At 54.9% G+C, this 14760-nt stretch overlaps 1 protein-coding gene across 1 annotated transcript; it reads right to left on the bottom strand.

Annotated features, from left to right (window-relative positions):
* Positions 1-3293: 3293 nt before the first annotated feature.
* LOC310758563 (uncharacterized protein) lies at positions 3294-7877 on the bottom strand. Its single transcript, XM_083605198.1, has 5 exons — positions 7421-7877; positions 7144-7225; positions 6603-6685; positions 5356-5482; positions 3294-4780 (listed from the first exon to the last, which is right to left on the bottom strand). Exons 1-5 carry the CDS (start codon positions 7844-7846, stop codon positions 3699-3701), a joined length of 1800 nt encoding a protein of 599 aa, XP_083461324.1. The 5' UTR covers positions 7847-7877; the 3' UTR covers positions 3294-3698.
* Between the last annotated feature and the right edge of the window lie 6883 nt (positions 7878-14760).

Raw genomic sequence — 14760 nt, 5'->3', positions numbered from 1 at the left:
AATCTTCGTGAGCTCGCAAAACACCAAGTCTTGCCCCTCGCTGCACCAACTCACGCTGCGAGGGTTAATTCTGGCGGAGACGGAGCATACTGTCAGAGCTGCCCAAGGTCCCAGCTCACAAAGGACCAACGCTGCTTCGTTTTTAAGTACAAAAGTCTTTATTGAAGTTCATTTTCACTTCCAGAGCCGCAGCGCGCAGCTCTACGTCTCAACAGTCAGAACGCTGATGCTCCGTCTGAATCTCCTCCCCCTGTACACCAGTTTAAGACCCTCGCCTTGCTCCACCTTTTCCGCTGCTCTTTCCTCCTCTGGGTCCGCCTGCCCGCCGGGGTCTCGCCCTTTCTAGACTCTTCTGACGCTGATTCCCCTGAGCCTTCTCCCTCCCTCCGGCGGGCTTTAGGAGCTGGTTCCCCATCCGGGTCTCCTGCTGTCCCTCACGCCTGTACATTTGAACTTGGCGCGCGCGCCCAGCCAGCAGCTTTCCTCCTGACCGTTTCACTGCTGCTGTCACTGCTTACCCCTTCGGGGGGGCTAGCTGCAACTGACCTCCCCTCCATCCCCCCACTCTCCGATGGAGGCGTGGTCAGCCCTGACTCATCTCCTCTCCCCGCTGGAGGAGACGCTGGCCCTGACACATGTGACTCTTCCCCCCCACTACGCTCTGGTGGGGAAACTGGTCCCGATCCCCCACTGCTGCTTTGGGGTTCCCCTCTGGATCCTTGTTCCTGGTGCGTCCCCCCTGGGAACCCCCTTGCCCTGACCATTGGCGCCCCCTTCTGGGAATCTTCTGATTCGCTGGAGAAGCTCATGGAATCTCTCGGGCCACTGTCATACTCCCCTATGCTGCCCTCGGATTCTTCCCCTTCGCTCTCCAATTCCTCTCTCCCCAGTGCTCCTGCTCCTGATTCCCTGACAGCGGGAAACAATTTACTTCCCGGTTCTGGAGGAAGCTCATGAGCTTGTTGCAGGTCGAGGTGGGCTTCTTGACAGCGAGACACCCGGAAACCAACGGGCAAGCAGAAAGAGCGAACAGTATACTCCAGCAATACCTACGCTGCTACGTCAGCGAGAGACAGAACGATTGGGTAGAGAAACTAGCGCTGGCCGAATTTGCGTACAATAACGCTGAACATGTGTCCACGGGAATGAGCCTGTTCATGGCCAATTATGGGTGTCACCCCAGGGCCTTCCCGGGGAGTGGGGAGGAAGGGTGGAGCGTACCTGCGGCAGAGCAGTTTGTGGAAGAAATGGAGGCCTTGCACCAGCAACCTAAGATGATCTTGGAACGGGCCAAGGAAATTTACAAGAGGCAGGCAGACAAGCACCGTCGGGAAGGGGAGACCATACGGGTGGGAGACCGGGTGTGGTTGTCAACCCAAGGGTTACTTTTTAAGGGCGGGTGCAAGAAGTTGCGGCCAAGGCGGCTGGGACCTTTTTTTTTTTTAATAAGATATTTATTAAGATTTTTTAAAGTATTACAATAAAGTGAAAAAGAAAAAAAACAGATAAATAACAAAAATACAGAATAAAAATAATTAAAAACACATAAATTTTCAATTGCTTATTTTCCTTTAACTTGTTTCCCGGACCTCCTCGTACCTCCCTTTTTTGTATTCCACCACAAATTGTTGGTTCAGCAAATCCTTACCATTATATTATTACCTATTTATAATCCTTTTTTTTTCATATTCTCTTAAAGCATTACAGCTGGAAACCACTTAATTTCAATCCAACACCATTCTAACATTCATTAATTTTACAATATTTCTGTAGATAGTCTTTAAATTTCTTCCAATCTTCTTCCACCGACTCTTCTCCCTGGTCTCGGATTCTGCCAGTCATTTCTGCCAATCCCATATAGTCCATCACCTTCATCTGCCATTCTTCCAAAGTGGGTAGATCTTGTGTCTTCCAATACTTTGCAATAAGTATTCTTGCTGCTGTTGTAGCGTACTCCTTTTGAGGTAACACAGCAGGTGAACCCCGTGGCATTCAAGCTCAAGTTGCCGGACAGCATGAAAATACACCCGGTGTTCCATAGGTCCCTACTCTCACCGTACAGGGAGGGGCGGGAATTCCCAGGGCGAGAGGGAGAAGTCACCACACACCCGCAGGTAGAGGAGAGGGAACACCACAACCGAGCCACGGAAATACTCGATTCAAGATGGCGAGGGCGCCAGGTGGAGTACTTGGTAGCTTGGGAGGGAGAACCCAAGTCAGAAAACACGTGGGTCCCCGCGGAGGCTATCAATGATGGGTATCTTATGGAGAAGTTCCACAGCCTGTTCCCAGATAAACCTAAACCACTAGCGAGATTCTGGGAGGAGCAATTTGGAACCACAGATGATGAAGAGGATTTTGTGGGTTTTCCTGCCTCCGAAGAGGAGGGAGGAGAGGCGTCAGAGGAAGAAGAATCGGACTGGGAGGGCCACCCCGCGGGAAGAGATCAGAGCGGGTGGGAAGCGGAGTTTGAATCCTCAGAGGATGGCGACAGCTCCTTCCGGGGATTCCCCGCATCGTCGGCCGAGGAAAGGGACGAAGTTGGGTAAAAAGGTCGGGCCGGGGGTGGAGGGGGTCCTGGGGGGGAGGTGGATGTCAGGGAACTGACATCGGAGCCAGAAGTGGAGGCAAGGCTCCCAAGCGATGCCGGAGAAGGGCCCAGCAGGGAGAGAGGGAACTCATCAGCTGGGGAAGGAAATCAGCGTAACACCAGGGATAAAGGGGGGCGGATGGGGGAATCGGAGAGGGGGCTCCAGGACTCTTCGCCGGAGACCAGCGGGGAGAGCACAGGTCCTCCGCTACCCACACCCACACCCACCCTGCGCGGAAGCGCAGGGAAAGTAGGCGTAGACTTGGCGTCAAATAACTTCTTTGCTGGAAGAAGTTCAAGAAACGCCCACTGACGGATTCTGCTAGCGACTGAACAGCCACGAAGTGAAGGGCTGTCCAGCCAGGAAAAGGTTTAACCAGGCAACCTTAGCCAGGAGTGGCGGCAACTTACGCACGAGCAACCCCATATAACCATTACAATATATGACCTGTTTTTTTTACTTTTTTATTCTCCTTTTGTTCCCTTTTTCTTTATTCTGATATCTTACATTTCATTTCACTGTGTTATCATGAATAGCATTTTACAGAGGTTTAAATAATTGTAAATATGAAAAGAGACAAAATATTCTCTAATTCCTTTTGCTTGGATAGATGTATTTGTTTTTCTCTTTTGTATTTTCTTTTGTCGTGATTATGTATGTATTTTAACGCGTATTGAATAAAAATTTATTAAAAGTTAAAAAAAAAAACAATTCTATGATTCTATGTAAAACACCACGTTTGCCAGCAGCACATGTGAAAAGGATCTAAGGGTCTTAGGACACCAAAAGCTTAACGTGAGTCAACAAGGTGAGTCAGTAGCAAAATAAGCTAATGCTATCTCAGGCTATCTCAACAGACGTCTAATGTCCAGGTCATGGGAAGTAATACTATGTTCCCGTCTGCCTTGGTCAGACCACACCTGGAGTCCTGTGCTCAGTTCTGGATGTCACAATCAAAGGAGGATATTGAGAAGTTGGAATCTGTGCAGAGAAGGGTGACCAATATAATCAAGCATTTGGAAACCAAGCCTTTTAAGGAACGAGAGAAGGAGCTGGGTAGGCTTAGCCCAGAAAAGAGGAGATTGAGAGGACATAGGAGACCCATCTTCAAATACCATGATTCTCCCTGCTGTGAGTTCCTTGATGGAAAGTGAGACTTTTCTTCCATTTGAAGCTCTTTCCACATTCCAAGCACTGATATGGTCTCTCCTCACGGTGAATTCTTTGATGGGAAGTAAGATTTCTCTTCCTACTGAAGCTCTTTCCACATTCCAAGCACTGATACAGTTTCTCCCCTGTATGAATTCTTTGATGGGAAGTGAAACTATTCTTGCTAGTGAAGTTCTTTCCACATTCCAAGCATTGATATGGCTTCTCCCCTGTATGAATTCTTTGATGGGAAGTGAGACTATTTTTGCGACTAAAGCTCTTCCCACATTCCAAGCACTGATATGGTTTCTCCCCAGTGTGAATTGTTTGATGGGAAGTGAGTTGGCAGCCCCTAACGAAGCCCCTTCCACATTCAAAGCATTTATATGGTTTCTCTCCTCTGTGAATTCTTTCATGTGAAGTAAGGTTATCCTTCCGACTAAAATTCTTCCCACATTCCAAGCACTGATATGGTTTCTCCCCTGTATGAATACTTTGATGGGAAGTAAGATGGACCCTTTTCCTGAAGCCCCTTCCACATTCAAAGCATTTATATGGCTTCTCCCCTATATGAATCCTTTGATGGTATATGAGACGGTCCTTCCAACTGAAGCTCTTCCCACACTCCAAGCACTGATATGGTCTCTCCCGACTGTGAATTGCTTGATGATAAGTGAGATGCCTCTTCAGTTTGAAGCTCTTCCCACATTCCAAGCATTTATAGGGTTTCTCTCCTGTATGAATTCTTTGATGGGCCTTGAGCACAGCCCTGTGACTGAAGCTCTTCCCACATTTCAAACACTGATGGGGTTTCTCCCTGCTGTGAGTTCTTTTAGGGAAAGTGAGAAGTGTCTTCTGACGAAACGTCTTACCATCTTCCAAGTACCGATAACGATTTTTCCCAATAGGATATATTTTATGGGAAGTAGAATGGGAGCTCAGACTATAACTCTCTCCACACTCCAAATATTTATACAACTTCCCCACTGTGTGAATGTTGTCACGGTTCCCCTTGTTCATAATTTCCAATCCATCAGCACCTGCAACAAAGAGAGAAACTGATTAGAGCCTCAGTAAGAAATGGAGCCCCAAATTATGGAAGACTGCTAATGAATGTTTGTGATAGATGAAGAACGGAAGGGAGTTAGATCTGAGGTCTTACTACAGGGTTCACTGCCTTTGTTGACTGTCAATGACACACAGATTGATGGGAACCTGAGATTCAAACAGCCTGGCATTTTCCGGAAAAGATCTTGTTTGGCCTAATCATGGAATCTCCTCCATCTATCTGCAAGGCCAGTTGTCTCTTTGGTCAACCAGAAAGCGACAGAAGCAAAAACAGAAAACCACACAGAAGCCGCTACTCCTGCCAACACATGGAAGGTTACATTCAAGAAGGTCTGGGCAGCTCAGACCAGCCTGGTCGTGGTTTAAAAAGGCATATGTGGGGCAAGAATATTCGCAGACAGAACAGTAGATTCAAGGTGAGCTGCGGGGAATGAGAATCCCAGATGCTGTCGAGCGCCAGCAAAATATTGCAGGATTCTCACAGGTGTAGGTAGGGGTGTGTGTGTGTATTTCAAAACATATATTATAGTCCAGCAGGAATCCTTACTGAGAGAGTCCACAGTCGCACGGTTCTCCTCCATGACTTCCTTATGCAGAGCTCTCTGGTCAGGATCCAGCAACGCCCACTCCTCCTCTGTGAAATACACAGCGACATCTTCAAAGCACAGAGGACCCTGAAGGAAAAGGAAAAAGGTCCTCTTCTGAGACAGCATAAAGATTATCTACTACACATTGCTCAGTTGTTTTCTGCCCATTCATTGTTGTGTTGTTTTAATGGGATTATTTTGCTGCACGTTTTAGGTCTGGATGCTTATTTTAGCATTTCAGTTGATTTATTTTACTGTGCATTTTAATGATGGATATTAATCTTTGTGTGAATGGGTGGAACTCCGCATGCTGTTCTTCAAATTATTCTGTCTGTGGAAGTATTCCTGTCTGCCAGACAGAACGATCCCTTCTCTACTCCTGCTGTGCCATGCTTGGGGGGCGATGGGGCCCTCCCTCTGCCCTACAGCCAACTTCAAGGGGCTCATGGGGGCACAGAGAGGGGGAGGAGGGGGATTCCCCTTCTACAGCTGATGGGGCTGCTGAGGTGAATCCCAGCCACTGTTTGTTATGGCTTCTCAACTTCTTGGAAGCTTCTCAACTGCTTAGAAGCCTGATTAGATCAATATAGAAATATAGCTGCAGCTACTGATAAATCATAAAAATAGTGACATTCCGAAGCCCAGTTAAGGAGAGATGGCTGTCCATTCCTGTCAGCACATAAACCTTCTTGAATGGCATTGTCCATCTTTGTGTTAATGTTGTGTCGCGTATTGTTTATATATTGAATTGTATTGTTTTTTCTTTCTTTTGCTTTTGCTTTTTTCTTTTCTTTTCTTTTCTCCTTTTTGTAAGGTTTAAAAGTAATAAATATTATTTTATAAAAAAGGTAGGAGGGGAATCCCCTTGTACAGCTGATGGGGCTGCTGAGGTGAATCCTGGCCACTGTTTGCTATGGCTTCTCAACTGCTTAAAAGCCTGATTAGATTTTGGCATCTAACGATCACTATAGAAATATAACTGCAGCTACTGATAAATCATAAAAATAGTGACATTCCGAAGCCCAGCTAAGGAGAGATGGCTGTTCATTCCTGTCAGTACATAGAGTTTCTCGAATGGCATTGTCCATCTTTGTTCAGGACCGAGGCTTTGACAGAAGCCAAGAGGAGGAGAAATTCTTTCCGGCCCAGAGGCTCCCTGGCTGCCCCACTCCTCTGACTCTTTCCCCACAAAGCTCTTTCCCCATACCAGATCTGTTTCCACAGCTGCTGCTTCTCCTCCGTTCTCATGAAAAGATGGATGAGGAGGTCTGGGGGGCATCCATCTCTCACCTGCAAAAGACAAAAGTCAATGGCAAGCCATCAGCTCCTGCGTCTCTCACTTCTTCAGATACACTGAAACAGAAGTCTCTTTCAGAAGCCTGTTTCAGTGTAACTGAAGAAGTGTGCATGCACATGAAAGCTCATACCAATAACAAACTTAGTTGGTCTCTAAGGTGATACTGGAAGGGATTTTTTTATTTTGTTTCATCTACGGCAGACCAACACGGCTACATACCTATAACTAGAGGTTCGGCACTTGGAGATAAGTGCCATAGATGTGCCATGGAAAAGGTCTTGCTTGTTGAGTGCATTTTGACATTGTACCCATTTCAAATTTTTGTTCTTCAAAATACATCTGCCCTCCTTTGGGCTCTTGGCCCCAAGTGCCTCCCCCCCTAATGATGAACAGAACCCAAAGATTATTTTCAAGATCCACAGAATGAGAAGAAAGACGAGTTCCTCCTTACCCAGTGGCCTCCCTCTGGCGTCCAACGGAGTCTTTTCTGCCTCACAGGAATCCAGGCCCATTTCCGCAAAGAGACCCTTTCCCTGAAAGAGTAACAAGGATTTAAAACAGAGAATGGGGAGAAGGATTAGAAAAGGAAAGATCGGAGCAAACACTTTAGGGGAGCAGATCTCATCCCTTGCTTCTCCAAAGAGGGCGAGCCGTTAGGAGAGCGTCTTGGAAGGCTCCCTGTCTTGCCTGGAGCCCCTTGGGAGTTTCCAGAGGAAAGTCTCTCTCACCTGCTGCTCTGCTTGCTTTCTCTCCTCTGCCTGACTCAGGAGGAAACCTTCAGCCAGGGCTACAGCCTGGGAAGTGGTCTCCGCTCCACATTCCCTCACCCAGCTCTCCATCTCCAGCGGAAGGACAGCCAGGAACTGCTCCAAGATCACCAGGTCCAGCACCTGAGCTTTCGTATGACTTTCTGGCTTCAGCCACCGACAGTTGAGGTGGTGGAGTCGGCCGCAAGCCTCTCGGGGTCCTTTGGTCTCCTGAGAGCCGGACTGCGTCAACTGCTGGTTCTGCACCTCTGAGCAGAGGGTGTCCTCCTCACCTGGGATCTTCTGCTCTGAGTTTTCCCATAATCTCCCACTGCTCCCAGCTTGGAGGGCAGGGCCTCCTCCCGCTTCAGGGCCAGCTGAGTCTTGCTCATCCATCTGGGCTCTCATGAAGCCTCCAAGAGATCGGAAGGAATCCTTTTGCATTTTGCCAAGTTCTGATGGTCCGATTTAGAGGTGCCAGCAAAGCCTACAAAGCAAACATATTGTTCTGTTATCAGACTGATACATGGTCAGGAGAAGAGAAATGTTTCCTGAGCAAGCGTGGCTGAGTCTTGCTAGGAGCCAGGGCTGGACTGCAGCACAGCCCCGACTCTGAACTTCCATTAACAGGAAAAAAGGAAGAAGAAAGAGATGGAAGCCTCTAGCCCTGGTCTATGGAAAGAGACCCTGCGGAATTGCCTCACTGACAATTTCATGACCCAGAAGGCGGAAGAAACAAGAAGGGGATCATCTCTCTTGGACCTGGTCCTCACCAACAGATGGGAACTGATCAACAAAGTGGAAGTACTGGGAAACTCGGAAGTGATCATGTCCTCTTGAGGTTTCCTGAGACAGAGGGAAACGAAAGCTGAGTGTAGTCAGGAATTCACTTTAAGGTGGCCAATTTTAAAAGGCTTAAGGAGATACTGGGCGAGATCCTATGTTCTGAAATGCTAAAAGAAATGGGAGCTTCTTCAAGGTGAAATATTGAAGGCCCGAATGCAGGCAGTCCCAACAGGAAAGAAAAGTGAGAGGCTTCCTCGTCAGTCTGGGGGAGGCAGATCTGAGCGATTTCGGTCTGGGCTGCAGTTTTCCGTTTCATGGCGGAGCTGGAAGGGGGGGACCCGCGGGGTCCTCAGTCCAGCATCTGGACCAGCCTTTCTCCAGCTGGGGGTCCCCAGATGTGGCTGGACTACAACTCCCATCACCCCCCGCTAGCCAGGCCAGGGCTCAGGGATGATGGGAGTTGTAGTCCAAGACCATCTGGGGACCCCCAGCTGGAGAAACCCCCTCGCTGCCCCCCTTGGCCAAGCCCTGCCTGCCCCTCCCTGCAGGAGCCCCCCCTAGAGGACCCGAGGGGAGAGAGGAGACTCACCGGAGGAGGCCAGAGGGGCCAGGGAGGGGCTCCGGAAGACCCGCCTCCGCCATTTCCCCTCCTCTCTAGGAGGGCGGCTCAGCTGCTCTTAACCCTTGCCTAGCCGGGCGCGCCCAGCTGGTCTCCTTTGGGGGGAGCCTGGGAGCCGGAGGGGGAAAGAGGGCAGGGCAGAAGGCAGGGCGGGGGGGCCTGGAGGGCTGGCACTTTCTGGCCTCTGGGGCCAGGGCTCAAGGCAGGCAGGGCCAGAGCTGTCAAGGGACCAGCAGCCTCCCCTGTCCCGGGGACAGTCGACGGGATGTCTAACAATCTGGCACCCAGGCATCCCCAAGCAGGAGGAGAGCGCCTTTTGCCCTCTAAGGTAGACTGGCTCTGGCCCTGGAGGCTCCATGCAGGAAGAGCTCTGAGGAAGGTGCATCGCGCCAAAGGGACTCATCCAGCCCAGGATCCTGCGCCCACAGTGGCACCCAGGCGCCCCCAAGCAGGAGGAGAGCGCCTTTTGCCCTCTAAGGTAGACTGGCTCTGCCCCTGGAGGCTCCATGCAGGAGGAGAGCGCCTTTTGCCATCTAAGGTAGACTGGCTCCGTCCATGGAGGCTCCATGCAGGAAGAGCTCTGAGGAAGGTGCATCGCGCCAAAGGGACCCATCCGGCCCAGGATCCTGCGCCCACAGTGGCACCCAGGCGCCCCAAGCAGGAGGAGAGCGCCTTTGGCCCGCCAAGGTAGACTGGCTCTGGCCCTGGAGGCTCCATGCAGGAAGAGCCCTGAGGAAGGTGCATCGCGCCAAAGGGACCCATCCGGCCCAGGATCCTGCGCCCACAGTGGCACCCAGGCATCCCCAAGCAGGAGGAGAGCGCCTTTTGCCCTCTAAGGTAGACTGGCTCTGGCCCTGGAGGCTCCATGCAGGAGGAGAGCGCCTTTTGCCCTCTAAGGTAGACTGGCTCTGCCCCTGGAGGCTCCATGCAGGAAGAGCCCTGAGGAAGGTGCATCGCGCCAAAGGGACCCATCCGGCCCAGGATCCTGCGCCCACAGTGGCACCCAGGCATCCCCAAGCAGGAGGAGAGCGCCTTTTGCCCTCTAAGGTAGACTGGCTCTGTCCATGGAGGCTCCATGCAGGAAGAGCTCTGAGGCAGCTGCATCATGCCAAAGGGACCCATCCGGCCCAGGATCCTGCGCCCACAGTGGCACCCAGGCATCCCCAAGCAGGAGGAGAGCGCCTTTTGCCCGCTAAGGTAGACTGGCTCTGCCCCTGGAGGCTCCATGCAGGAAGAGCTCTGAGGAAGGTGCATCGCGCCAAAGGGACCCATCCGGCCCAGGATCCTGCGCCCACAGTGGCACCCAGGCATCCCCAAGCAGGAGGAGAGCGCCTTTTGCCCGCTAAGGTAGACTGGCTCTGGCCCTGGAGGCTCCATGCAGGAAGAGCTCTGAGGAAGGTGCATCGCGCCAAAGGGACCCATCCGGCCCAGGATCCTGCGCCCACAGTGGCACCCAGGCATCCCCAAGCAGGAGGAGAGCGCCTTTTGCCCTCTAAGGTAGACTGGCTCTGCCCCTGGAGGCTCCATGCAGGACTCCTCAGAAACCAGGGAGAGCTCTGAGGCAGCTGCATCGCGCCAAAGGGACGCATCCGGCCCAGGATCCTGCGCCCACAGTGGCACCCAGGCACCCCCAAGCAGGAGGAGAGCGCCTTTGGCCCTCTAAGGTAGACTGGCTCTGCCCCTGGAGGCTCCATGCAGGAAGAGCTCTGAGGAAGGTGCATCGCGCCAAAGGGACCCATCCGGCCCAGGATCCTGTGCCCACAGTGGCACCCAGGCGCCCCAAGCAGGAGGAGAGCGCCTTTGGCCCGCTAAGGTAGACTGGCTCTGGCCCTGGAGGCTCCATGCAGGAATAGCCCTGAGGAAGGTGCATCGCGCCAAAGGGGCCCATCCGGCCCAGGATCCTGCGCCCACAGTGGCACCCAGGCATCCCCAAGCAGGAGGAGAGCGCCTTTTGCCCTCTAAGGTAGACTGGCTCTGCCCCTGGAGGCTCCATGCAGGAAGAGCTCTGAGGAAGGTGCATCGCGCCAAAGGGGCCCATCCGGCCCAGGATCCTGCGCCCACAGTGGCACCCAGGCACCCCCAAGCAGGAGGAGAGCGCCTTTTGCCCTCTAAGGTAGACTGGCTCTGCCCCTGGAGGCTCCATGCAGGAAGAGCTCTGAGGAAGGTGCATCACGCCAAAGGGACCCATCCGGCCCAGGATCCTGCGCCCACAGTGGCACCCAGGCACCCCCAAGCAGGAGGAGAGCGCCTTTTGCCCTCTAAGGTAGACTGGCTCTGGCCCTGGAGGCTCCATGCAAAAAGAGCTCTGAGGAAGGTGCATCGCGCCAAAGGGGACCCATCCGGCCCAGGATCCTGCGCCCACAGTGGCACCCAGGCATCCCCAAGCAGGAGGAGAGCGCCTTTTGCCCTCTAAGGTAGACTGGCTCTGCCCCTGGAGGCTCCATGCAGGAAGAGCTGTGAGGAAGGTGCATCGCGCCAAAGGGACCCATCCGGCCCAGGATCCTGCGCCCACAGTGGCACCCAGGCATCCCCAAGCAGGAGGAGAGCGCCTTTTGCCCGCTAAGGTACACTGGCTCTGCCCCTGGAGGCTCCATGCAGGAAGAGCTCTGAGGAAGGTGCATCGCGCCAAAGGGACTCATCCGGCCCAGGATCCTGCGCCCACAGTGGCACCCAGGCATCCCCAAGCAGGAGGAGAGCGCCTTTTGCCCTCTAAGGTAGACTGGCTCTGCCCCTGGAGGCTCCATGCAGGACTCCTCAGAAACCAGGGAGAGCTCTGAGGCAGCTGCATCGCGCCAAAGGGACGCATCCGGCCCAGGATCCTGCGCCCACAGTGGCACCCAGGCACCCCCAAGCAGGAGGAGAGCGCCTTTTGCCCTCTAAGGTAGACTGGCTCTGGCCCTGGAGGCTCCATGCAGGAAGAGCCCTGAGGAAGGTGCATCGCGCCAAAGGGACCCATCCGGCCCAGGATCCTGCGCCCACAGTGGCACCCAGGCATCCCCAAGCAGGAGGAGAGCGCCTTTTGCCCTCTAAGGTAGACTGGCTCTGGCCCTGGAGGCTCCATGCAGGAGGAGAGCGCCTTTTGCCCTCTAAGGTAGACTGGCTCTGCCCCTGGAGGCTCCATGCAGGAAGAGCCCTGAGGAAGGTGCATCGCGCCAAAGGGACCCATCCGGCCCAGGATCCTGCGCCCACAGTGGCACCCAGGCATCCCCAAGCAGGAGGAGAGCGCCTTTTGCCCTCTAAGGTAGACTGGCTCTGTCCATGGAGGCTCCATGCAGGAAGAGCTCTGAGGCAGCTGCATCATGCCAAAGGGACCCATCCGGCCCAGGATCCTGCGCCCACAGTGGCACCCAGGCATCCCCAAGCAGGAGGAGAGCGCCTTTTGCCCGCTAAGGTAGACTGGCTCTGCCCCTGGAGGCTCCATGCAGGAAGAGCTCTGAGGAAGGTGCATCGCGCCAAAGGGACCCATCCGGCCCAGGATCCTGCGCCCACAGTGGCACCCAGGCATCCCCAAGCAGGAGGAGAGCGCCTTTTGCCCGCTAAGGTAGACTGGCTCTGGCCCTGGAGGCTCCATGCAGGAAGAGCTCTGAGGAAGGTGCATCGCGCCAAAGGGACCCATCCGGCCCAGGATCCTGCGCCCACAGTGGCACCCAGGCATCCCCAAGCAGGAGGAGAGCGCCTTTTGCCCTCTAAGGTAGACTGGCTCTGCCCCTGGAGGCTCCATGCAGGACTCCTCAGAAACCAGGGAGAGCTCTGAGGCAGCTGCATCGCGCCAAAGGGACGCATCCGGCCCAGGATCCTGCGCCCACAGTGGCACCCAGGCACCCCCAAGCAGGAGGAGAGCGCCTTTGGCCCTCTAAGGTAGACTGGCTCTGCCCCTGGAGGCTCCATGCAGGAAGAGCTCTGAGGAAGGTGCATCGCGCCAAAGGGACCCATCCGGCCCAGGATCCTGTGCCCACAGTGGCACCCAGGCATCCCCAAGCAGGAGGAGAGCGCCTTTTGCCCTCTAAGGTAGACTGGCTCTGGCCCTGGAGGCTCCATGCAGGAAGAGCTCTGAGGAAGGTGCATCGCGCCAAAGGGACCCATCCGGCCCAGGATCCTGCGCCCACAGTGGCACCCAGGCATCCCCAAGCAGGAGGAGAGCGCCTTTGGCCCGCTAAGGTAGACTGGCTCTGCCCCTGGAGGCTCCATGCAGGAAGAGCTCTGAGGAAGGTGCATCGCGCCAAGGGGGACCCATCCGGCCCAGGATCCTGCGCCCACAGTGGCACCCAGGCACCCCCAAGCAGGAGGAGAGCGCCTTTTGCCCTCTAAGGTAGACTGGCTCTGCCCCTGGAGGCTCCATGCAGGAGGAGAGCGCCTTTTGCCCTCTAAGGTAGACTGGCTCTGCCCCTGGAGGCTCCATGCAGGAAGAGCCCTGAGGAAGGTGCATCGCGCCAAAGGGACCCATCCGGCCCAGGATCCTGCGCCCACAGTGGCACCCAGGCATCCCCAAGCAGGAGGAGAGCGCCTTTTGCCCTCTAAGGTAGACTGGCTCTGCCCCTGGAGGCTCCATGCAGGAAGAGCTCTGAGGAAGGTGCATCGCGCCAAAGGGACCCATCCGGCCCAGGATCCTGCGCCCACAGTGGCACCCAGGCATCCCCAAGCAGGAGGAGAGCGCCTTTTGCCCTCTAAGGTAGACTGGCTCTGGCCCTGGAGGCTCCATGCAGGACTCCTCGGAAACCAGGAAGAGCCCTGAGGCAGCTGCATCGCGCCAAAGGGGACCCATCCGGCCCAGGATCCTGCGCCCACAGTGGCACCCAGGCACCCCCAAGCAGGAGGAGAGCGCCTTTGGCCCTCTAAGGTAGACTGGCTCTGTCCATGGAGGCTCCATGCAGGACTCCTCAGAAACCAGGAAGAGCCCTGAGGCAGCTGCATCATGCCAAAGGGACCCATCCGGCCCAGGATCCTGCGCCCACAGTGGCACCCAGGCACGCCCTAGCAGGAGGAGAGCGCCTTTTGCCCTCTAAGGTAGACTGGCTCTGCCCCTGGAGGCTCCATGCAGGAGGAGAGCGCCTTTTGCCATCTAAGGTAGACTGGCTCTGGCCCTGGAGGCTCCATGCAGGAGGAGAGCGCCTTTTGCCATCTAAGGTAGACTGGCTCTGCCCCTGGAGGCTCCATGCAGGAGGAGAGCGCCTTTGGCCCTCTAAGGTAGACTGGCTCTGGCCCTGGAGGCTCCATGCAGGAAGAGCTCCGAGGAAGGTGCATCGCGCCAAAGGGACCCATCCGGCCCAGGATCCTGCGCCCACAGTGGCACCCAGGCGCCCCCAAGCAGGAGGAGAGCGCCTTTGGCCCTCTAAGGTAGACTGGCTCTGGCCCTGGAGGCTCCATGCAGGAAGAGCTCCGAGGAAGGTGCATCGCGCCAAAGGGACCCATCCGGCCCAGGATCCTGTGCCCACAGTGGCACCCAGGCATCCCCAAGCAGGAGGAGAGCGCCTTTTGCCCTCTAAGGTAGACTGGCTCTGCCCCTGGAGGCTCCATTCAGGAAGAGCTCTGAGGAAGGTGCATCGCGCCAAAGGGACCCATCCGGCCCAGGATCCTGCGCCCACAGTGGCACCCAGGCGCCCCCAAGCAGGAGGAGAGCGCCTTTTGCCCTCTAAGGTAGACTGGCTCTGTCCATGGAGGCTCCATGCAGGAAGAGCTCTGAGGAAGGTGCATCGCGCCAAAGGGACCCATCCGGCCCAGGATCCTGCGCCCACAGTGGCACCCAGGCACCCCCAAGCAGGAGGAGAGCGCCTTTTGCCCTCTAAGGTAGACTGGCTCTGGCCCTGGAGGCTCCATGCAGGAAGAGCTCTGAGGAAGGTGCATCGCGCCAAAGGGACCCATCCGGCCCAGGATCCTGCGCCCACAGTGGCACCCAGGCATCCCCAAGCAGGAGGAGAGC

Source organism: Podarcis filfolensis, assembly GCF_964270895.1.
Source record: "Podarcis filfolensis genome assembly, chromosome: 3".
In the NCBI taxonomy this organism is placed as follows: Eukaryota; Metazoa; Chordata; class Lepidosauria; order Squamata; family Lacertidae; genus Podarcis; species Podarcis filfolensis.
The sequence above is the reverse complement of the archived record's forward strand: the minus strand, read 5'-3'. Positions and strand labels throughout refer to the sequence as shown.

Bases quoted from the DNA above. Each gene is read 5' to 3' on its own strand.
- LOC310758563 (XM_083605198.1), bottom strand. From the start codon at position 7,846: ATGAGAGCCCAGATGGATGAGCAAGACTCAGCTGGCCCTGAAGCGGGA. The intron at 6,686-7,143 runs GTAAGGAGGAAC...TGTCTTTTGCAG, and splicing joins CGCCAGAGGGAGGCCACTGG to GTGAGAGATGGATGCCCCCC. The intron at 4,781-5,355 runs GTAAGGATTCCT...TCTTTGTTGCAG, and splicing joins TGCGACTGTGGACTCTCTCA to GTGCTGATGGATTGGAAATT.